Below are 21539 nucleotides of genomic sequence, written 5' to 3' on the forward strand. Positions count from 1 at the left end.
CCATACTTTCTCCTCTTGCCTGCTAGAACCGCCCATTCAGTCGGGCGTATCACTTCGTCACGCGAGCCTCCCTACCAACCCCAAGCCTTTCTCTGGCCTTCCTTCTCCATCTTTGATCAAGCTCCCAAGACTGCCCACTGCATATCGTTGCACTGCAACAAAGCGAGCCTACTCCTCTCCGCCTATACATCGAGCGGTCCAACTCTCACATCGCTCGTCGCTCCATTGCCTGCTTGTTCATTCGAAACACCACCATTCTCCTCTGCACTCCTACTGCTGCCGCGGACATCTCTCTGTAATCGTACTCATCGCAACTATCGGCTCGACCGGCCCTTCCATCAGCCCCAGCGTACTCCCAAACATCACAGCATACCTTCATCGCCTATCCGAACGCTCGTTACAGTACCTTCATCTGCGACACTCTTACGCAAAGCTCCAGCCTTCCTTTGCCTAAGCGCACGCGCACTAGTCTCTCCAGACCTCGGAACACCTCTTAAAAGGACCACCTACAATCGCCCGCAGATCAGCTCCAACACTCAGATAGACCACCTCTTGCTTGTCCTGCTTAGATGTCCAACCAACCGAAGGTGAGTACATACTGTAAAGACTCTCTGCATCCGTGCGACAAGAAGCTAATTGCATTTCATGCCTGCTCCTCTACAGTCGGTGCCGCTGACATGTTCAGGCCACACAAGACCAGTGGTACACTTGGAGTTCTCAGATCTGCAGGAGGATGGGACTTACACAATGCTGTCCAGCTGCAAGGACGGTAATCCAATGTGAGTAGACGGTGGACTGTCACTGCATACAGCATGTGCTGTGACTGATTCCGATCTGCTCTTCTGCGTGCATTGCAGGCTCCGCGATTGGCTGGGTGACTGGGTTGGGACCTTCCTTGGCCACAAGGGTGCCGTCTGGAGCGCCAAGCTATCTGGTGGCGAGGCATCGAAAGCGGTGACGGGTAGCGCCGATTTCTCAGCGTGAGTGACGTGTCTAGACGAAGAGGCAGGTCTGGTTCCAGGCTGTAGCTGACTCCCACCCGCTCGGACTGCATATCAGTAAGGTCTGGGACACTTTTACCGGACAATGTCTGCATACCTTTCCCCACAATCACATTGTTCGCTCCGTCGCAATCGATGCTCAGGGCAGCCGCATCTTTACGGGCGGCCACGAGAAGAAGCTACGCCTCTTTGACCTCAATCAGCCGGACGCTGCGCCTGTAGAGCTGACTGGCAGCTCGTCGAAGGGTACGGCCCACGATGGTACCATCAAGAGCGTAGTGTGGCAGAGAGGAGACAACGAGAACACTGTCATCAGCGCTGGAGAGGACAAGGCGGTGAGGTGGTGGGATATAAGATCTGGCCAGGTCAGCCACGAGATGACCTTTGAGGATCCTATTGTGTCGATGGAAAGGTCTCAAGGTGTGCTCGGCGAGCTGATCACCATCGCATCGGGAAAGAAGATCACCTGGCTGGATGCGCAAAGGTGAGTCTACAGAGCAAAACCAGGCTCGCAGCCTTGGGCGTTCTACTGACCCACTAACATCATCTCTTACTTTCAGTCGCTCGATCCGCAAAGAATTCACTCTGGCTCAGCCAGTCTCCTCAGCGTCGGTCCATCCCATCCTGGCAGACCGGTTCATCGTTGGCTCTACGGGAGACGGGTGGGTGAGGATCCACGACTTTGAGTCGGGAGAGGAAAAGGAGCTGCTCAAGGGCCACCACGGTCCGGCCCATGTAGTGAGCTATAGTCCTGACGGGGAACTGGCTGCCAGTGGTAGTGAGGACGGTGAGTTGCGTGCGCTCGCTGAAGCTGATGGCGCCAGGGTAGCTCGCTGACAGTCGTCCCTCTTCTCTTCTCGCTACGACGACAATAGGTACAATCCGGCTATGGCAGACCTACCCCGGAAAGAAGTACGGGCTGTGGATGTAGACATGTTTCACCTGACCTAGGCGATGACGTAGCCCGAGAGCTTCTCACCATCACAATCACAAGCAATGACACTTCAATCACACGTCCATCTATACGTGCGCACAGTTGTGTGGTCGAGCCGTCTCAGTGACTGACTGACGACGATGCTCGGACTGACATGGCCGAGAGCGTGACGAAGAGCAAGGATGGATAACCCGCAGGGACGATTTTGCTTGGGCGGGCAAGATGTGCTGATTCCAGCAATGTGAAAGCCCACTAGCAGCAGCAGCATCAGCAGCAGCAGTACATCGGCAGGACGGGCCTCCTAGGTGCACAGCCATGCCATGTCTGCGGGACCTAAGTGAGCCTTGATGGGAAAGGGGGAACGCAGCGGACGCGATCTGACCGTGCCGTCCGCACGTCCGACAAACAGGCCCATAGCGTGAGTCGTTGGGCTGGATTGCTTGCTTGTGGGTACCTTGGCAGTCGCACAGCCTACCCGGGTTGATCAACGAGTGGCCCGGGTGAGTGGGTGTGTGACAGACCGCCTAAGGAAGCAAGCGAGGGCCTGTGGGAGATGGACTGTTGACAGTCGTAGTTCCGGGGCGGGAATAGAGGGCGGAAGCTGAGCGCTGTTGGGCCACTCTTGTCCTTGCGATGACGGCAACGTGCACTTGTGTGGATTGTGCTGATAATGGCGAGCCTTTGTTGATGAGGGAGTGACAGGTCTGGCGATATCTAAGCCGGCCGCTTAGCCCGCCAACGTCACATCTCTGCACGTACAATGCAATCTGCTAAGAAGAGACATTAAGCAGCACCTTGATTCACATTGGTCAGAGGTTGCCTTTGGTTGCAGCATGCACAAATAGTCGCACGCACCCTTTCCTTTGCGCCCCGTCTGCAGTTCACAGACTATGCTTCTGCTTGTGCACCGTACAAACAAATGAGAAGGGGCTTGAGCGGGCAGCGGGGATACCATTGAGCAAGCATTGGTCAGGCGGGAGAAGTCTTCGAAGAAAGAGCGGTGAATAGGCAAAGCGAGGCACTGCTGTGATGCAAGTCCATTGATGAGGGCGTGACGTGGGAAACAAGTAAGTACAAGGCCATGAGGCGCACTCTTGCTCCTTCTGTGTCGCCTGATTCGCGCCAACGACAGCATTGTGACTTCGAATGCAAGCAAGCAGGCTTTTGTTTGGTCTTGGTGTCCCACTGGTGTAGTGTCACCGCACATTGATAGAGCAATCGAAGGTCGAGCGCCAGCTATCTGATTTGTTCTCTCTTGGCAGAAGGGACAAAGCAACAGTATGGAGGCGTTTGGGCGTGGCGTTCGCGGTGACGAGCTGCGCGCTTTGACCAACACGGACGTGGCGCAACACACAGGGATACCTGAGACGACAAACAACGAAAGACGCCAGCTGTGCATGCTATGCGAAGCGGTTCGGGCGTACTTGCAGCAGAGATGAACGTCGTACTTGCGTACAGGGCCTCCAGCCATATGTAGGGCTGTGCACGGGGCAGCTTCTCGGCGTAGCGAGCAACATGGCAATCAAAGGGGCTACTGAGGCGTCAAGATCGGCCGCCTGAGGTGCACCATCTTCGGCAGAAACAGAGGCGGTCCAGGAACGACGTCTGCCTTGTCATCTCTCTGCATGCCTCCTCGGAGCTCTCGTCCTTGATCGGCGTGCTACCTCCGCATCTCACTCCAAATGGGCCGGAAGCCCGCTCGAGCAATCGCCCGCCCGCTCGCCTACCCGCTCTGCCTTGCCCCCCGCCATTCAAAGCCCGGCCGGCCTGCTCAACCCCTGAGTACAATGGCGAGATAGTACAAGGACCCACGACTGGCAGAGCTGCGTTGCTTCAGTCACTTATATAGTCACAGCCTCATTCTCACCTGTCGGACCATTCCATTCCTTCCTCACCAGCTCTCACCTCCCAATTCTTCTCCTCAGTCTCAATCAATACCCATCAGTTGCCTCGTCGATCTTTCTTCATCCTCAATCATTTCTCTTCGTGGGCTACACTTCCCACAATGGACATTCTAGGTGAGCTTCAAAAGCTCCCGCCAAGTACTTCCTCTTGGCTTCCCACACCTTCTCACACCACCGTCTCCTTTGACTCTTTCCCTTCACAGAGTTGGTGCACGATGATCAGCGAGCAGAAGACCGCCCCTTCGAGTGCGGAGAGAGTGGGTGTAGCAAGGCTTTCTCGAGGGTGAGTGGTCGTGACAACGACGAAGCAGCTGTACCACGATCAGCTGCGAGCAAGACAGAGAGAGACAGGGGCACTCAGCGCACGTCCTTTCCCGTGGACGTGCAGTGTCTGGTCTGGGGTCGGAGGAATGGAATTGTGCCTGCGCTCCTGCGCCCGATCAGAATTGATGCTGACATCTGTCCATCCTCTCGTCCCTTTTTTTTTCCCTTTGTTCCCGTGTTGCTCCCTCTGCTCCACAGCGGAGTGATCTTGCAAGGGTGAGTGTCATCGTCGCATCTCTCGAGGTTGAGTCAATTGAGAGGTCCTTTGCGTCGGGGCGCGAAGCGTGGCGCAGATTCCACCGAAGCCGAGGTCGAGATCCGGGCGGGAAGCCAAAGGACGCTGGGCGGAGGTGCAGGACTTGTGCTGAGATTCATGCACAAAGCGCAGACCCTAAAAGTCCCTTTGTTCGTCGATTTTAGATGCGAGGAGCGACTGCAGCGCGGCATAAAGCGGACACTCTCCAGGAGAGGAAGGAGGAGAGTGGGGGGGGGGGGGGGGGGGGGGAGAGGACGATCAGCAGGGACGGACCTCGATCATGGCACATCCGTCCGGGACGGAGCAGCAGCAGCGGATCGCCCGGAATCCCCCGCACGAGGCACGGCTTCTGAGGCTGACCTCGCATACCCGCCATCCTCATTCGATCAATCCAGCATCAACGCATTCACTCACAAGAGAGGCCATTGTAAGTACGGCCTTTCGGCGATTGCCCTTCAGACTCCTCTTCGCTGTGTGCTGACACGTACGCGGATCTAAATCTTCCCCCTTCTCTTACATCAGCCAATGCCCGTACAGCGCATGTGGTAAAACCTTCATCCAGCGTTCGGCACTTACAGTGCACCTGAGGATACACACTGGAGAGCGGCCTCATGTCTGTGAAGTCTGCTCCAAGTCATTCAGCGACTCTTCTTCCCTCGCAAGGCACCGAAGGATCCACACAGGCAGGCGGCCCTACCGATGCGACACATGCTCCAAGACTTACTGTCGACGCGTCACGCTCAACAGACACGTGCAGCGGGCCCACGGCACGGTGCTCAAGAAGAAGAGTATTCGCGGTTCCAACACAGTGGTCAGCTCACAGCAAGATGCCGTACTAGCCTCACAGTCCTTTGACCGGACGGTGCCGACTACCCTGCGGGCAGGGGGTGCTACAGCTCCATACTTTTCCTCGCCTTCGGGGACACATGAGTCGCAATGGTACCACATGGCAGGTACATCAATGGAGGCACCGCAAGTAACTTCTCACGGCTTGCACTATGGCGTGCCCTACGGTACGCCTCTGACTCTGCAGACCAGCGATGGTAGCCGGGACGAAGAGTCGCTTTCGGATCTCTCTAGCGGCACGACGCCTTCGCACCCACATTCTCCTCACACACACGATGGAGTCATTGGCCACCCTTCTTATGGCAGTAGTGGCCACTCTTTGATCACGTCACATGATGGTTCGACATACACAGCCATGCCCGGCAAGCCGTCAGCTTCCTCGTACGGCCTGCCAGGTTCTCACTCGTCTGCTACCCCTCAGCACAACCAGCTCCTCTCTCTGCAGCATCTGCACCCTCCTCAGCCTCAACACTTTTCGCATCATCAGCCTCACTACCAGAGCAGCATCGGAGCTTGGGTCAACAATGTTCCTCCTGCGAATGAATTCGCCCAGCAGCCCCTCACCGCACAGGCGATGGAAAGTCTTTCATTAGACTCGCAGCATTACTCCGAGAGCAGCATGGCAGCTTGGTCGGCCGCAAATCGGGGCGCTCATCCTGCCTACGGCATGGGCAATGTGAGCATGCGATCACAGCCTCAACAGGGCCAAAATCAATTCTCGCCCCTGCAGCAGCACCAACAGGCACAAGCACAACAACAAGGTCGACGTCAACAACAACAACACCAACACCAGTTGTCATCAACAACACACCAAGGATACCCTGGAACACATCACTTCCAGCAAGAACACTCCCAGAACCTCTTTGCGATGGAGCAGAGTGGTCACCAGACCTTCTGATGCACCAACCTGAATGGGGAAGGCCCGCGCCTCTTTCGTATCCGCCGGTAGGCTTTCTCCTACTACGTCACCAGCTCGACCCCATCTTTCCACTACCTTTCCATTTCTTCCCTTCTCTGTTGTCACTCTTGTCATGTTCGCCCTCAGGTCTCCCTCTCTTTGTATATCCGGATCTGCTGTGCATGAAATACCTAGCTGCCTGCCTGACCTTTCACTAGGTATCGATCGAGCTCTCTTTGTAGATGGGAGGACCCCACACAGCGATGTCACGTCATGAAGTGATGGTATTGTTACGGCCAGCCGTACAGATTGCTCCAGATTCTTGTGCAGTCCGCCTCTTCCTCCAGCGCCGAAGCCAGCCGATCCAGCTTGGCCACTGCCTCCTCGTCGACCCATCCGGCAGTGTCCTCCGACAATGCGTCGGCCCCTTGCTCCTGTTGAGCCCCTCCTTCTGCGCCATCTTCAGGGCCTTCCTCGTCGCGTATACGTAGCCAAGGGCCTGAGGGGAGGGTGCGCTGCTCGGCCTCTAGGAGATTGTACGAGGTGAGCTTCGAGGATATGGGATCGATCTGCGAAGGCTCGCAGAGAATCTGTCATGAGAAGGAAGAAGGAGGAGGCGTCAGTCGCTCTGCTTTGCTCAGACCCGTCTAATAACGCTGCTTGAGCTACACTCACCTCAACGATACTCCCTCCTTCCTGAACAATCTTCCCCTGCGCCTCGTTCTCCGCCTCTACCTCGCTCACCTCCTCCGCCCCATTCTCCAATGCCACTTCAAAGACCTCATCAAACTTCCCTGCCTCTCCACTAGCAAGCGCGAGTCGTATTACTCCCCTCTTCTGGAAGAGATGACCAACAGAGGAGAGTCGATAGTTGGAAGAGGCAGACTTGTTGAAGATTTCCTTGACTTTGGCGTGCGTCCGTCCGGGAGAATCCGTCGAGCATTCGATGATCAATGCGACTGCTGCACCACCTTGGGCGCTCGGTGGGCCTAGCGCCTCGTACGTCACGGCAGTAAGTGTCTCACCACTCTTGTCTGCTTTGGCAAAGGTATTCTCCAGTCGGTCCTTGGGAAAGTTGAGCTCCTTTGCCTTCTTCAGCGCGACAGCTAGACGGGTGTTGCTCTCTGGGTGGGGCCCGCCAGATCGAATGGCAGCGACGAGGTCCCGTGTGAGGCGACCGAAGACGTTGGAGCGGGCAGAGTCTTGAATGGCCTTCTTGTGACGGATCTTGCTCCAGCGATTGGAGCCAGAGGGGTGCGGAGGGGTGCAACTGAAGGACCGGTGTGAGGAAGGTGAGGAGCAGGAAGTTGACGGGCGGAGCAGAGGTGGCAGCAGGGAGACAGGGCTTTTGACCTGCCGTGAGCTAACAGTCGCCTGCCACCTTGAAGGGCCGGCAACAGCGCAGCGAGGGAAGCACGCCATGTTGTTGCTAGCTTGTACCGAATGGGTGGCAAGGATACCAGGGTGGCCAGGGAGATCATGTCAACGAGCGGAAGCTTCAGATCTTCGGAAAAGGCTCAAAGTGATTCAATCTCCGCGTCAGGTGTGCAGAAGCGTCAAGTCACGTCGCGAAAGATGCGAGGATTTGACAGAGTGTTGGATTGGGCCCCTCTCCTCTCCTACATCACCTATCCAGCAGTTCCGTATCAGTCATGTTCCGTGACCTTGTTGAAACATGAGGCAGGCTCAGTCTTCCTTCGCCATCATCTTCTCACAATCTGCGCCTCGATGCTTCTGACAGTACCCTCGGCTTGAGCACGGGCGCGCCTCTTTGGGCGCCTCCTCCACTAGGATGGGGATTCAGGGCCTGCTCCCCCTGCTCAAGGACGTACAGACGCCGACCAACGTCTCACAGTACAAAGGACAGACTTTGGGCATCGATGGATACGTATGGCTGCACAGGGGCGCCTATGGGTGTGCAGAGAAGCTCGTACTGGGCGAGGCGACGACGCAGTGAGTACAACAGACGGACGCCAGGCAGTGTGGCAAGCGCCGCACAGGCTGACCTCATGGTCTGCCTTACTCCTCGGGCAACAGGTACACAAACTATGCTATGCATCGTATCCGCATGCTCAGGCACCATGGCATTACGCCGTACGTAGTCTTCGACGGCGACCGTCTGCCAAGCAAGGCGGGCACAGAGGAGGAGCGTGAGGCGCGCAGAAGCGAGAATCTGGCGAGAGCCAAGTCGCTCATCCGAGATGGCAGAAAAGGATCTGCCTTTGAGGCATTTGCAAAGTGCATCGACATCACGCCAGAGATGGCGTACCAATTGATCAAGTGTCTCAAAGCGGAGGGTGTACCTTACGTCGTTGCCCCTTACGAGGCTGATGCGCAGCTGGCCTACCTAGAGAAGACGGGAATGATCGATGCTGTAGTGACCGAGGACTCGGACCTCCTCGTTTTTGGCTGCCGCAAAGTACTCTTCAAGATGGATTCCAACGGCGACTGCATCGAGATTTTGTCCTCGCGCTTCACAGCTTGCAAGACACTCTCTTTTGCAGGCTGGACCACCGACCTCTTCCGCCAGATGGCCATCCTCTCTGGCTGCGACTACCTTCCGTCGATTACGGGCATGGGTCTCAAGAATGCACACAAGCTTCTGCAGCGATACAAGACGGTCAACAAAGTTCTGCAGGCCGTACGACTGGAGGGCAAGATGAAGATTCCACCAGACTACCAAGCAAAGTTCGAACAGGCTGAAAAGACCTTTCTCTACCAGAGGGTGTGGTGTCCGCGCAGTGAAACATTAACAACTCTGAATGCTCTCGAGGCTGATGAGACTGCTATGGACTATGTTGGTCCCGAGATCGCTCGGGACGTGGCAAGAGGTATTGCTCACGGAGAGATCGATCCGATCTCAAGATCAGCTATGGTCGACATAGCCAAGGGATTTCAGCCAGGTGCACGAAGATCAGCAGCGGCCGTCGCATCATCGTCCAGGGCAGCCTTTCGCAGGAACACAAGCAGGGACAGTCTGCCGCCTGCCCTCCCGCAAGGCCAGACTACGCTGCTCAACTTTGGCAAACGACCAGCAGGCTCAAAGACGAGCAAGGCCGTCTCGCTCCCTACTATGCAGACACCTCGGCAGCCTCTTGGGATCAGAGACGTTAACACGCTCACTAGCAATGTTGGCACCTCGACAACCGTCAAAAGTCCCTTCTTTGGAGGCAAGCGTAAAGCTGCTACTCCGCCAGCACAGGAAGTCATCTCTCCTGACCCTGTTGAGAGGACTCCGGATACGGATTCTGATTCCGCGATGCTCACGCAGCACCCCAATGCTAGTCAGTCACCCATCTCTGGCATCGGCGACTATTTCTGCGAGCTGGATGGGGCTGATCCCAGATTGCTGATGAGCGAAGATGAGGGTGACAAGATCCCTGCCTTCGCAGCTCTCATCTCGGAGAAGACGGCCGAAAAGGTTCGACCCGGGGGAGGAGCGGCGGAGGAGGAGGAGGGGGAAGGCTTCGAATGGGCTGTGAGGGATTGCGCTAGTGAAGTCTCCTCAGAGGATGCTCACGCGACGCCGAAGAAGCGGAGTGGCTGGCAAGAGACGTCATCAGGAAGCTCGGCATTCTCGTCGCCGTCGACCGAGGTAGGGGAGGCGAGCGTCAGTCCAGTGAAAAGGTTGAAGAGAGACGGGAGCGGAGGGCAAACAAGTGGTCACCAAGAGGGCTTGATTTTGCGCGAAATGTCACCTGCAAGTCCAAAGGAGGACATCATCTCTTCGCCAGTGCAAGACAAGGAGACTCCTCCAATAGCGTCTACTGCCCGCTTTGCTGAGCCTGCTCTGCCTCTTCAAAAAGAGCGCACTGGGCGCAAGCGATCTCTATCTGCCGAAGACGTTGACTTTGCAGATGAAGAGCGAGAAGAAGAGGACGAAGAAGAAGAAGACGGTACGGGATCAGCACAGGCTGAAGCAAGCCCCTCCCTGTGGGCTAGATACCGCCACCAGCCTCTTCGGACGGCTCAAGGCGACAATGCAACCCCAGTCCGGCCTCGGACTGTGCTGCGAACGCCTAGCAATCGGCCTCTGCGCTTGTACGCTTACCAGAGCCCGGCGGAGAATACTCCCTTTGCTGCTCCGGTGACTGCATCGACCAGCAAGGCTCGCACTCCTGTTCCAGTCGGCAAGAGAAGTCTCTCCTTCCAGAGCCGTAACGATGATGCGGAGAATGTGCCTTCTCCCCAGTTGCTTCCGACTTCGGCGATCAAGAGGATGAAAGTGGACAGTCCTGCCGTCGCACAGCCCAAGCTGACAACAAGCAGGAGCTTGTCCGTCTTACCGCTTTCGGCTCGCTCGTCCAATAGTGGCGCAGAGGATGGGCAGATTCGCCAGCAGTCCCCACTTTCGGCGTTCAGGTACGTGGGTAGCCCTAGCGAGACGAAGAAGAGTTTGAGTCTAGGCGCAGCGCCTTTGTCCTTGCAAAAGGAAGAGGCCGGGAGACAGAGAGCAGGGACTCTGCCTAGTGGTGAGGAGGGTATTGTGGGGGAGAAGAGCAAGAGGCAGAAGCAACAGCAGCAGCAGCGAGGCGTCTTGCAATTTGGAGGTGCTGGTCAGCAGAGGCAGACGGGAGACGCGGTGCCTAGTCTAGGCAGACCGTCTCTGGACAGATTCAAATTCAGGAGCACCTAGAGACATTTGCGTAGACTTAACAGCTCAAGTAGCGGGCGGAGCAGATATCCGCACCCTTTGTATATTTCTTCACGAGTTCCTTCACATCGAGCATCATCACTCTGCATTACAATCGTCACAATTCATATTACTACATCACGAAACCCTCGTAAACTTAAAACCAGACACCCATACCCATACCCCTGCCTACGTGTACAATAATCGACGAGCTACTTCTGCTTACCCACCCCGACCTTGCGCCTCACAGCAAGCTCCTCAACTCTCCTTTGGTCCATCTCCTTGGCCTTCTTGAAATCTTCAAAGGTCAGTTCGGCTCGACCTCTCGAGGCAGAAAGAAGACGCGCGACGTCCATCTGTCGTAGGAGGTCTTCCTGACTTGCCGAAGCAGCAGCAGCAGCAGCCGATGCATTCGTCGAGGCGCTTGCAGAGGAGCGCGATGCGACAAAGTCTTTTTGAATCTCCTCTGCTACGACTGCTGGTACGGCTAGTGTGCGGGCGAGTTGGCGAGCTCGGAGAAGGTGGTTACGCAGTGCAGGCAGATCTGCATCGCTGCTGTTGCTGCTTTGCTCGGTCTTTGCTGCTGAGCTGCTGGCAGAAGAAGGCGAGACGAGGACGTCTACATCGCACTTGATCAATCCACCGCTCAGCGCCTTCTTTCCACCCTTTGCCTCCTCCTCTGCACTCAGCGCTTCCTCCTGGCAGAGGATCACCACGCCCAGATCCACTGGCAGCATGAACGGCGCTGGGTTGAAGGGGAAACGATAGCCTAGCTCGCTCCGACCTACTACCTCCTGCAGACACTCCAGGTTACTAAGACCGTGAGCGCCTAGCTTGCCCTCGGAGATGGCCTCTTCCACGAGGAGCGTCGTGCCGCGGGGCAGTTGCAAGTGGCCAGCGCGCAGCCCTGTGCTGTCTGGAAGGGAGTGAGGAGGGTAGGAAATGGAAGGATCGTTGAGGCTCTTGAGGGTGAGGGGCAGAGGCACGACCGAGGGCAGGAGGTGGGAGAGTAGAGCAGGGAGCTCGGAGGGGCTATTGGAGGTCGGGAGGTGGAGTCGCAGGGACAGGTGTCCGAGGGCAAAGGGCGCTTTGCGGGTGTGGATACTGGCGATGAGAGCGAGCAAGAGCCATTCTGCTGCCGTCTCATCGCCGCTTAGAGTGGCGGCCAGCTTGCTGATCAGAGCCGCCCGGGTCGTCTCAGCAGTCTGCGTTGAGACAGCCGCGCTGTTCGAAGTTGATGCAGAACTCTCAGCAGGCTTAGAAGACCAGACGTCGGCGAGCTTATCGTGGTAGAGGACGTGAAGTGTAGGATGGAGCTGTTCAGGCACCGCGGAATCGTCTGCTGCTGAAGAGCCGGAAGCCCACTCTGAGCTCGGCAGAGGTCCAAAATCGAGAATACCAACGACTTCAACCACGTCGCCTGCTTGAAGTGCCTCGGCCGCTGTGATGTCGTAGACCTATAGTGGAGGTTGCAAAATGAGAGAGGCGGAGAGAGCTGTCAGACAAAGTGCTTCGCGATGCTGGAACCTCTTGAGGGCCAGGACTCACCTTGAGCAGGACACCAAGTGCATCGGATGAGTCTGACATTGGAACCTTTTCTTTGACGCCGAAGGATGTGGCCGAGCTAGTACTGGCCTCTGGGGCTTCTGAACTTCTCACACCCTCCGACCCTCCTGCACTGAATGCCTCTTCCAACGCCAGAGCTGCCCTGTCTGCGTCCCTCGCCCAGCTCGATCTTCCAGGGAGGCTGGCTGCATACAGCACAGATCTCTCGGTCAGATCCGATCCAGAAGGAGCGCCAAAGGCTTCCGTTGCTGCTTCCGATCCAGCTGCACCTTCTGTAGTCAGAGAGTCCGCTCCGTACAGAGCACACTTGGGCTCAGACGAACCTGGCAGTGTAGCTAGCACAATCTCATTGCCCATGGAATTGTCTTGCACCATACCCTTCCATCGTACCGTCTTTCCTTTGAGCTGCTGAAGATTTCCTCTGCTCAGGTAGGGCACTTTGGCCCGCGTCTCGCTGTCGGGGAATGCCCGCCTGAATTCGTCAGATACCGCTGTTGGCACTTCTTCCGAGGACTTTCTTGAGCGAGTGAAGATGTCCTGGATGAGACTGTATGGCGACGATAGCGCAAGTGCAAAGGGTGTGTTGGTGGGCACCATGGCGATTTGGGGGAGTTGGGTGTCGATGTTGGTATGCAGGGTGCGGAAGTGTTGGTGTCTGGGAGGCGAGATATTCTACTCATTTCTCCTCCCTTGGCGCGCTGCACGTCGGCGACGGGTGGTGGACGCGTAAAGTGGGCCACGTGGGAGTCGCGATTCAGCTGCACGCTTATATACTCAACTCGAACTCCGCTTTCCGTCGAGACCAATATTCGAGAATGACACTCACAGTCGTAATTTGTGAGCAACACCTCGACCCCTTCTCCATCGCAGCCTCTTCCTATGAAGCATAGGGATCGATGAAGATGACATCCCCCTTTCCCCTTCTACCTTCGCCCTCTCTGCTGATCTCATCGGCTTTGTTGCTCCTCTTGCCCGCTCTGGCCCACCTATTCCGGCCTCCACCCAACCTCCTCGCACTAGCCCCTCCCGCCACCCTCTCCCGGCTGCCAGGCATTCCCTCGTACGTCTCCCTGCCCTTCCTCCCCTCTCCCACCCTCTTCAAGCATTGGCTATCCCTCTGCTGGCGTCTTCAAATAGCCCCATGGAAGCTCCGGCGGCAAGTCGTTAACGCTGTGGATGTAGACTGGGCTGATGAGGCGCATGATGCGAAGGAGGGGAAGCTGCTCAAGGCCTGGGATCGCGTTGGGTATTGGCGCAAGGAGGATGGCTGCCTTGAGTTGAGAGCTCTCAGGAAGTGAGTAGAGTATTACGTGTTGTAGAAAGGCCCCTTTGCTTAGAGCATTCACTGACAGTACGGTCTCTCTGCGTGCTCGCCCAGGTGGGAAGCTCTCGCTGACCCACTTGCGGACACCGCCCTCCGGTCGATCCTATCACAACCGGCCAATGGCGAGACTCCGACCAACGACCTTCTCGGTCGCCTGCAGCCGTCTTCAGATGCTCCAGAGCTATCTCGCTTCGCTTCCCTTGCGACACAACGGCGGCCACCTAGAGGTGCAGGTGTCCTTCCGCTACAGTGGTATGCAGAGCGCGATGCTCGACGCGGCGTCAAGACGCCTGCCTGGCTATCAAAGGAGCAACGATCTTCGCACGAAGACTTGATACCTGATGAAGAACTAGAGGCCGGCTATGAAGGGGAGGAGGCTTGCTTCGAGCGGCTGCAGCAGCTCACCTCCTGGCACGATGAGGAGTGGAAGAGCCTCTCGGAGGCAGAAAGAGCAGAAGAGCTGGCTGAAGAAGCTCGACTGGTTGAGCTAGGCCAGAAGGTCTTCTATCGCTATTCTGGCGGTATCCTCATGTCTCTGCTGCACTTCTCGCTCGCTGGCGGCTTTGCAAGTCCCCGATTGACGGGCGTGTTGAAGGCCACGAACTATCTTGTCCCTGCCGAGCGACAGGGTCTTGATGAGGAACGGCAGGACGCCATTCAGCGCAAGGAGAAGAGCGAAAAGGAGAAGAAGAAGGATGTCGAAGAGGGTGACAAGACTTGGAGGCGGTTAATGGAGACCACTCGTGAGTCTATACCGATGTGGAAGCAGTTGGAACCCAATCCGGAAAGTGCACAACTGACGCTACGTGCCGTATTGCTTGCCTATCCATCTAGAATGGGTGCTAGATGTCATGGAGACTGTAGATACTCTTATACCGCCGGGCGATGGCAAGCTTCAAGGCTCTGACAGTAGGAGCTCTTCTTTCGGTGGCCCAGGTCGTGAGGCAACCCTCTCGGTACGACTGCTGCATGCTCGCGTACGCACTCGAGTCGCCTCGAAGCTCTCCCTTCCACCCTCATGCCTACCACTGAACCAAGCCGATCTTCTCGCAACCCTGCTCTCATTCTCCGCTGCGCCTCTAGCCTCCTTGTCAAGAATGGGTCTCACGCTCACACCAGAGGAACGCGAGGCGTACCTTGGCTTGTGGCGCTACATTGGCTGGTTGATGGGCGTCGATGATCGGCTGGTCCGATCTTGTCTCGTAGACTGCTCTAGAGCGGATCGAGCTCTCTGGTCCTGCGTGCTCAATCTCTTCTCTGAGGAGGATGTAGCTCGACAGGCCGCTCCCACCCTGCGCATCCTCACGTCCATTGCGGCGCGTCCACCCTTCTACACTTCCCTCCCGCTGCACATTGCCCTCTCCTCTTCCCTCCTCGGTCAAACCCTCTCCACTGCGCTTCGTCTTCCGCCTTCCTCGAGAGGGACGAGATTGCGCGTGGCACTGACGTACTTGGGAATGTATCTCACGACCAGCTTCTCCAAGTGGTACCTTCCCTCTACACGAGGCAAGAAGTGGGAAGAAACACGCGATCGCTCCACCCGCAAGCTGCTGCGAAGGCTCATCGTCTGGAATTTGGGAATGCGGCGCTCTCACTTTCATGGCGGGAGTGAAGGGGTTGAAGGTATGGAGGACGTGCCCAAGGATGAACAGGCGGCGATGGCGGATGTGAGAGAATACCAGTGGATGATCAGGGAGATGATCGCTGTACACATTCTTGTTGGTTGCGCGGCGGTGGGAGCACTGGGAATTGGCGCTTGGTATTTGAGAAGCGTGTAGCGCTATACTCATTCGGCTTAGAGGGCATCACACGGAATACCAGCATAATTTGTCCGACATGTTCATACAATGTAGCCATAGCTCAAAACTATCACGTGTCTGCTGCAGATGAAGGTTCAGATCATTGAATTCGGAAGCCGGTGACGCGAAGAAATGTACAAAATAGAGATCTAAAAGAGATAGGTATGAAGTGTTGCCTCTTCAGTCTCGGAGTGTGGCGATACACAGTATCTATGAATGCATAAGAGAGAACACACGATGACAAGAAAGATAGATGGATGAAGTAGGAAGAGACGACCGAAGGTTCATCGGCAATGGCGTCGAGAATCGTCTCGTACGCGATCGCCTCACACGCTTCGCCGCCCTCTTCTTGGTGCTGGCCTCTGAGAGTGGCCGGCCGATCTAAAGGGTGAAGAGAAACTTCAAGTCCTGGACAGAGAGCCTGCCCATGGCAGAATCGTCGTCGGCTAGAGCCGCGTTGATCATATTGGACTTCTTCTGCTGCAACTCTACGATACGAGACTCGATGCTGTTCTCGATGATCATCCTGGTCATGACGATGGGTCGATGCTGACCCAGTCGGTGGATCCTGTCCATACCCTGCAGCTCTACACTTGGATTCCACCAGGGATCCATAAGGTAGACTCGACTGGCCTCGGTGAGATTGAGAGCGACACCTCCTGCCTTGAGGGATACGAGGAAGACAGTAACATCGGGGTTGTTCATGAAATACTTGACGGTTCGATCTCGGGCCTCGGGGGTCATGCCACCCTCCAGACGACAGATCTTGAAGCCGGCTCGCTGGAGGCGGAAGGCAATGAGGTCGAGGAAGTTGACGAACTGACTAAAGACGATGGATTTGGTGGTCGAGTCCTCACGACGAACCGAGTTGAGCTCTTCAACGAGAGCCTCGAGCTTTGTGCTGCTGCGCCACTTTTCGGTATCGATTCGAGCAAGAATGCCCTGCCTGGTGTTGCTGCCGTCATGCGTATCCTCGAGAGCCTCCTGCTCGAGATCGATCGACAAGGTCGAGTGGCAGTAGGGGCAGTCAGGAGCCTGATCTCCGAACACCGAGTCAATATACTGCTGAACACACTGTCGGCAGAAGACGTGGCGACATTTGCTGACGATAGGCTCGGTGGCCTCTTCAGTGCAAATCTTGCACAGATGGAAGCTCTCGAGAGCAGCATCCCCCAGCAGCTTGTTCTTGAGACCAGTCTTGGAGCGCAAGACAAGATCAGGATGGCACGCAATCTGTCGCATTCGCGTCAGCAGCGTGAAGATGTTCGAGTAATTGTTGAGAACAGTGCCGGAGTCGATGAATGTGGAGAACTTGCGCACGCCTTCGCCGTAGAGACTGTCGTACAGGTCCTCTTCTTCTTCGTTGAAGTAGTCCTTTCGCACTGTGATGGTGCGAGGTGGAAGACCCATGTCATCCACACGCTCGAGCTTCGTGCGTCTAAGCATCAACTTGTCCAGAAGAGTTCGCAGGCGCTTGAATGCGTCCTTGCCCTCACCTCCAGAAGTGCCATACTTCTGGATGGGCTTGAGAATGGCAACGTTCCAGAGACAGACGTGATGCATGGGCGTGTGACCACAGCTATCGCAAGATCGTCTGTCCGAGAACGACCAGTGCAAGCTCTTGCATGGACAGTACTTGCAGTAGTAGTAGGCGTAAGGATCACCGCCGAGGAAGCGAACCATCGAGTAGAGCTCTCCGACACGATTCTGAAGAGGTGTCCCACTGAGCGCCCATCGATAGGTGGTCTGAAGAGTAAATGCAGCCTTGGCGGTATTGGTAGCTCGCTCCTTGATGTTGTGAGCTTCATCGAGAATGACCCTGTGCCAGATGACTGAATGCAAAGCTGACTGTTCTTTGACGATCAGTCCCTTTCTCTTGAAACCGATCTGCTGCTTTCGGAAAGAGCTCTCCATGACTGCGTAGCTCGTCAAGACGACGTCTTGCTCTCGTAACTTCTTGACGTCTGCCTCTCGGGTAGCTCCATGCCAGACTGTCACTTTGAGCGCGTCATCGGTGTACTTCGCGATCTCATTGCGCCATTGCAAGATGGCTACGGTAGGTGCCACGACTAGCGTTGGCTTTTTGCGGTCGGAAAGCAGCAGAGAGATCATCTGCACGGTCTTGCCCATGCCCATTTCGTCGGCAAGGATTCCGCCTTTCCACTCTCCCTTCTCTTGGTTGATGAGCCAGTTGAGTCCCTCGAGCTGGAAAGGAAGGAGCGGGCAAGACAGCCCAGCTGGCTGCTGTGCCTTCGTCTTCTTGTCGTTGTCGGCGGAATTGGCTAGTCTCTTCCAGACGCCGCGAAGCTCCGGATGGTGTCGCTTCAAGGCGTCATTGGTCTTCTGGAACTGGGTCCTGGCCTTCTTCTTGGCCTTTCCCTTCTTCTTACGGTTCTTTTCGATTCGAGCCTGTCGTGCTTCCCTCGCGAGCCTCTTGTCCCTTTGGATCTTGGTCTCGTACTGCTGCTCCTCTGCGTTGATGCTTCCGCTAGCGACCGCGTTCGCTGGCGTTCCCTCGTCTGACCCGGAATCATCGTCATCATCGTCATCATCGTCGTCCGTCGTGTCGTTGAAATGACTGGTGGAAATCTTTGCTCCGCCATGAGGGGCTCGCTGTCGCTTGCTTGCTGGGTATGCTGAATCGTCATCGTCACCAGAAGTCTCTGCGAGAAAGTCTTCTTCGGCGTCCTCACTCTGGTAGTCATCGTCATCGTCATCAGAAGCAGCCTTTGCCTTGTATCCAGCACGACCGCGCTGCTTTGCCGGAGTCTTGCGACCTCGAGACGTTGAAGCCGCGGACGACTGAGCTTTCGCCTTACCCTTACCCTTGCTGATTGCCTTCTTGGGAGCTGCCTTCGCTTTGGTAGCCGTGTTCCTCTTGCGGCTCCTTGAAGGCTCCTTGAAGTCTTCATCCGAGTCTTCCCAGGCGTCTTCAACGTCATCGACATCATTCTGATTGTCAAGCATATTCTCGAATGCGTCGTCGTCATCGTCCAAGATGTAGTTTCCCAGCTCATTGGCGATGCTGTCTGACTTGAGTGGGACTTTCCCTTTGTCGAAGTAGTGAGAAGTCTGTGATGTCTTCTTCGTCGTTTCTTCGTCAGACAGATCGTCATCGGTATCGACTTGCCTCTTGATAGCAGCATTGGTTGCGATGCTACGTTGCTTGCCTTTGCTTACGGAAGCCGGTCTCGCTTCAATGAATTCGACAGATGACTCTCGCTCCTGCTTTGGGACGACATCGTTGGGATCTTTGCGTTTGCGCTTGCTTCCTGCTGTGCTGCTATAGGGGGTTGCCTTGACAATCTTTGAGGCCCTGCTAGGAGCCTTTGCGCGAGTGGACAACCCCGCTTCGACCTCTTCCGAGTCGCTGAGAGAAGCAGCTTTCTTACTGCTGAACTTGGTAGCGCTGCTCTTGCTGTCGTCATCAGCGATGCTAGTGGCAGGTGTATAGGCTGTTCTGCTGCTATTGCCGGTAGGCATATCTGGAGTCGAGTCGGAGTCATCGTCCATGTCGTTGTCGACGGTGTATGCTGCCTGCTTGGAGCCAACAGCGCTCAGCCTGCCGCTGGTGCGACGACTGGCCATACTGGGAGGGGGAAAGAGGAGGAGTGCAGGAGTGGTACTTGTTGGGAAAGGAGATCTAAGGGGGACGAGAGGAGGGGGATGTAGGGGATGGACGTCGCTTGCTGGCTTGCTGTTTAGAATTGGAAGAACTGAGTGGCAAATGTAGCGTACCTTTCACCCCACTGTACCGTGGAGCGGGTGGCGGACCCTGAACTCTCTCTTTCCGTCAGGCACCAAATAGACGCGCCACGGAACGGAAGCAAGGCGGATCCGAGCACGGCTAGCTTTGTCCATGCCCTACTGGCGAGAAAATACCGCTCCGAAGAGCCGACACTTGAAGCTGGTAGCACCACTGATGGGCCCCAGCGACTACTCAAAGCCAACATTGTTCACTTCTGAGATCGCCGGACACCAGCTTTAGGCAGGCTCATTAGACCTCAGAACGCTGTGGGGTGAGGGACTCATATTTGAAGCCTCATCTGAGGTCCTCTGCTCCGAGCGTGGCCTCAATTCCACCGGGTCAGAGCTACATATTCGACTCGTAACCGGCAAGACATTCTACTCCAGCTTGGACCGAAGCGACGGAAGCCGAAGGGCCGCTGAATGTCATCTTGCAAGCAGCCTCACCGCCTGCCTCTTTTCAGTGTGCCCCTGTGCTCGGGCTCAGTGATGATTCGCATGCTGTGTCATATGACTCATTGTGAGCAGTGCTGTTGCCCTGACCCTCTCTACATCCTGCCGCGATCGTCGGCGAACGTCGATGTTGTGACTCTTACAATGTTACGGGCGTAAGAAAGGTGCTGGAGGAGGGGCGGGCGGACTTTGAACTGCGGTTTGGCTGGCTTCCGCCGCGCTCGTGCAGCCGCCGCCCGCCAGAGAGCGGCAGAGGCGGGCAAGGGGGCGAACAGGCAGGCAGGCAGGCAGGCTGGGCGGACGGGCGAGCGCTGCTGCCCCCCCTCCCTTGTGCCTCGAGGAATTATACGCCTCATCCTTCCTCCCGTTTCCTCACATCACCCCGTCATCCCCCCACATCATCAGCAAAAATGGCACGACGACCAGCAAGGTGCTACCGATACTGCAAGAACAAGCCGTTCCCCAAGTCCAGGTACAACCGTGGTGTACCCGACCCAAAGGTGAGGGTCATGACCTGAGGGGAAGGTCCATTTGAGGGAGGGGGCGACTGAGCGTTGGGATGGTTGGCGTGCAAAGGAGCATCAGAAGGTGCTCCAATGACATGGATATCAGAGCGGACCTTTGTCTCTTCAAAGAGTAGGCCAGAAAGGCGTGGATGGGAGGCGGGGCAAGACTCGCAAACGCAGAGGATCTGCTGTGATTCGCAATGCAGGTGGTACTAGTCCCTAGGCACGCCACTGCCCATGATGGAGTCAGGAGGGGTGGGAAACCCGGTTAGCGAGCCAGGACGAGCACAACTATAGACTTGCCTTGCCATCCACCATGTTGCTTACACCATTCCACTGCTACTGCACTCCCCTCACACAGATCCGTATCTTCGATCTGGGCCGAAAGAAGGCTTCCGTCGATGACTTCCCCTTCTGCTGCCACTTGGTCTGTGACGAGCACCAGCAGATCACATCCGAGGCTCTCGAGGCTGCCCGTATTTGCGCCAACAAGTACGTGACCAAGACCTCTGGTAAGGACTCGTTCCACCTGAGGGTTCGTGTGCACCCCTTCCACGTCATCCGAATCAACAAGATGTTGTCCTGCGCTGGTGCCGATAGGCTGCAGACTGGTATGCGTGGAGCTTACGGAAAGCCCTACGACACCGTCGCCCGTGTCGACATTGGTCAGATTCTCCTCTCGGTCCGAACTCGTGAGAGCAACAAGGCCGTCGTCATGGAGGCTCTTCGCCGATCGCGATACAAGTTCGCCGGTCGTCAGAAGATCATCATCTCAAAGAAGTGGGGTTTCACCAACATGAACAAGGAGCAGTACCAGACCGCACGCGCAGAGAACCGTGTCATGAGGGACGGATGCTACCTCCAGTACCTCAACGACCGTGGACCGCTCGAGCAGAACCTGCGCCTCAAGGCCAAGGTCGCTGCCTCGAAGTAAATCCACCCAGTGGCGATTGGTTGTCTGATGAAGGATGGACGGACATAGGTCAGGTCTTGGACTTGTTCAGAGTTCAGCATGCCTCTCGTCTTCCTACTTGGATGACCCCTCCCGCGCTCCCTCTCCCTCTTGTACACTGTTCCCCGTCTTTTCCTTGACATTTTCAATCTCACTCAGCAGCGCCTGCTCCAGCATGAGCCAGCTAGCTACTTTTGACATGACGTAGCATGGTGTGAGACGGCACGACACGGCAGGGCAGCGTACTTCGAGGTCGTGAAGGGGCGAATGAACGTGTGATTGAGTGCATCGATTGGCAGGAAGTCGGCATTGTCCATTCTAATCAAGATCGTCGTAAAGCAAAAGCAGGCGAGAGATACATACAAAGGTGGGGAGGAGGGGGGGTGGGGAGGAGGG

The 21539-nt window shown here is 56.2% G+C and overlaps 9 protein-coding genes across 9 annotated transcripts; 5 read left to right on the forward strand and 4 right to left on the reverse strand.

The window, feature by feature from the left end:
* Nucleotides 1-569: 569 nt before the first annotated feature.
* On the forward strand, nt 570-1932 carry BCV69DRAFT_297154 (WD40 repeat-like protein; the record flags this gene model as incomplete). The annotated part of the gene is made up of 6 exons (XM_025494089.1): nt 570-587; nt 664-779; nt 858-980; nt 1060-1485; nt 1562-1788; nt 1877-1932. The coding sequence occupies 6 exons, from the start codon at nt 570-572 to the stop codon at nt 1930-1932; spliced, it is 966 nt and encodes a 321-aa protein (XP_025350366.1).
* A 525-nt stretch (nt 1933-2457) lies between these two features.
* On the reverse strand, nt 2458-3734 carry BCV69DRAFT_112022 (hypothetical protein). The gene has a single exon (XM_025489094.1). It carries the CDS (start codon nt 3404-3406, stop codon nt 2663-2665), a length of 744 nt encoding a protein of 247 aa, XP_025350367.1. The 5' UTR covers nt 3407-3734; the 3' UTR covers nt 2458-2662.
* On the forward strand, nt 3674-6416 carry BCV69DRAFT_111985 (hypothetical protein). The gene is made up of 5 exons (XM_025489093.1): nt 3674-3953; nt 4043-4122; nt 4362-4379; nt 4815-4846; nt 4942-6416. The coding sequence occupies exons 1-5, from the start codon at nt 3941-3943 to the stop codon at nt 6161-6163; spliced, it is 1365 nt and encodes a 454-aa protein (XP_025350368.1). The 5' UTR covers nt 3674-3940; the 3' UTR covers nt 6164-6416.
* BCV69DRAFT_280821 (YebC-like protein) lies at nt 6173-7631 on the reverse strand. Its single transcript, XM_025491742.1, has 2 exons — nt 6839-7631; nt 6173-6753 (listed from the first exon to the last, which is right to left on the reverse strand). The coding sequence occupies exons 1-2, from the start codon at nt 7583-7585 to the stop codon at nt 6454-6456; spliced, it is 1047 nt and encodes a 348-aa protein (XP_025350369.1). The 5' UTR covers nt 7586-7631; the 3' UTR covers nt 6173-6453.
* A 324-nt stretch (nt 7632-7955) lies between these two features.
* Nucleotides 7956-10799, forward strand: BCV69DRAFT_297157 (hypothetical protein; the record flags this gene model as incomplete). The annotated part of the gene is made up of 2 exons (XM_025494090.1): nt 7956-8116; nt 8201-10799. The coding sequence occupies 2 exons, from the start codon at nt 7956-7958 to the stop codon at nt 10797-10799; spliced, it is 2760 nt and encodes a 919-aa protein (XP_025350370.1).
* A 46-nt stretch (nt 10800-10845) lies between these two features.
* BCV69DRAFT_280823 (hypothetical protein) lies at nt 10846-13014 on the reverse strand. Its single transcript, XM_025491743.1, has 2 exons — nt 12345-13014; nt 10846-12253 (listed from the first exon to the last, which is right to left on the reverse strand). Exons 1-2 carry the CDS (start codon nt 12957-12959, stop codon nt 11009-11011), a joined length of 1860 nt encoding a protein of 619 aa, XP_025350371.1. The 5' UTR covers nt 12960-13014; the 3' UTR covers nt 10846-11008.
* A 182-nt stretch (nt 13015-13196) lies between these two features.
* BCV69DRAFT_112103 (hypothetical protein) lies at nt 13197-15665 on the forward strand. The gene is made up of 3 exons (XM_025489095.1): nt 13197-13656; nt 13741-14429; nt 14521-15665. The coding sequence occupies exons 1-3, from the start codon at nt 13259-13261 to the stop codon at nt 15462-15464; spliced, it is 2031 nt and encodes a 676-aa protein (XP_025350372.1). The 5' UTR covers nt 13197-13258; the 3' UTR covers nt 15465-15665.
* BCV69DRAFT_280825 (hypothetical protein) lies at nt 15577-19206 on the reverse strand. Its single transcript, XM_025491744.1, has one exon. It carries the CDS (start codon nt 19071-19073, stop codon nt 15867-15869), a length of 3207 nt encoding a protein of 1068 aa, XP_025350373.1. The 5' UTR covers nt 19074-19206; the 3' UTR covers nt 15577-15866.
* Nucleotides 19207-20065: 859 nt separating this feature from the next.
* BCV69DRAFT_280826 (putative RPL10-60S large subunit ribosomal protein L10) lies at nt 20066-21515 on the forward strand. The gene has a single exon (XM_025491745.1). It carries the CDS (start codon nt 20508-20510, stop codon nt 21123-21125), a length of 618 nt encoding a protein of 205 aa, XP_025350374.1. The 5' UTR covers nt 20066-20507; the 3' UTR covers nt 21126-21515.
* Nucleotides 21516-21539: the final 24 nt, after the last annotated feature.

The sequence above is a fragment of the Pseudomicrostroma glucosiphilum genome, assembly GCF_003144135.1.
Source record: "Pseudomicrostroma glucosiphilum strain MCA 4718 unplaced genomic scaffold BCV69scaffold_2, whole genome shotgun sequence".
NCBI lineage: Eukaryota > Fungi > Basidiomycota > Exobasidiomycetes > Microstromatales > Microstromataceae > Microstroma > Microstroma glucosiphilum.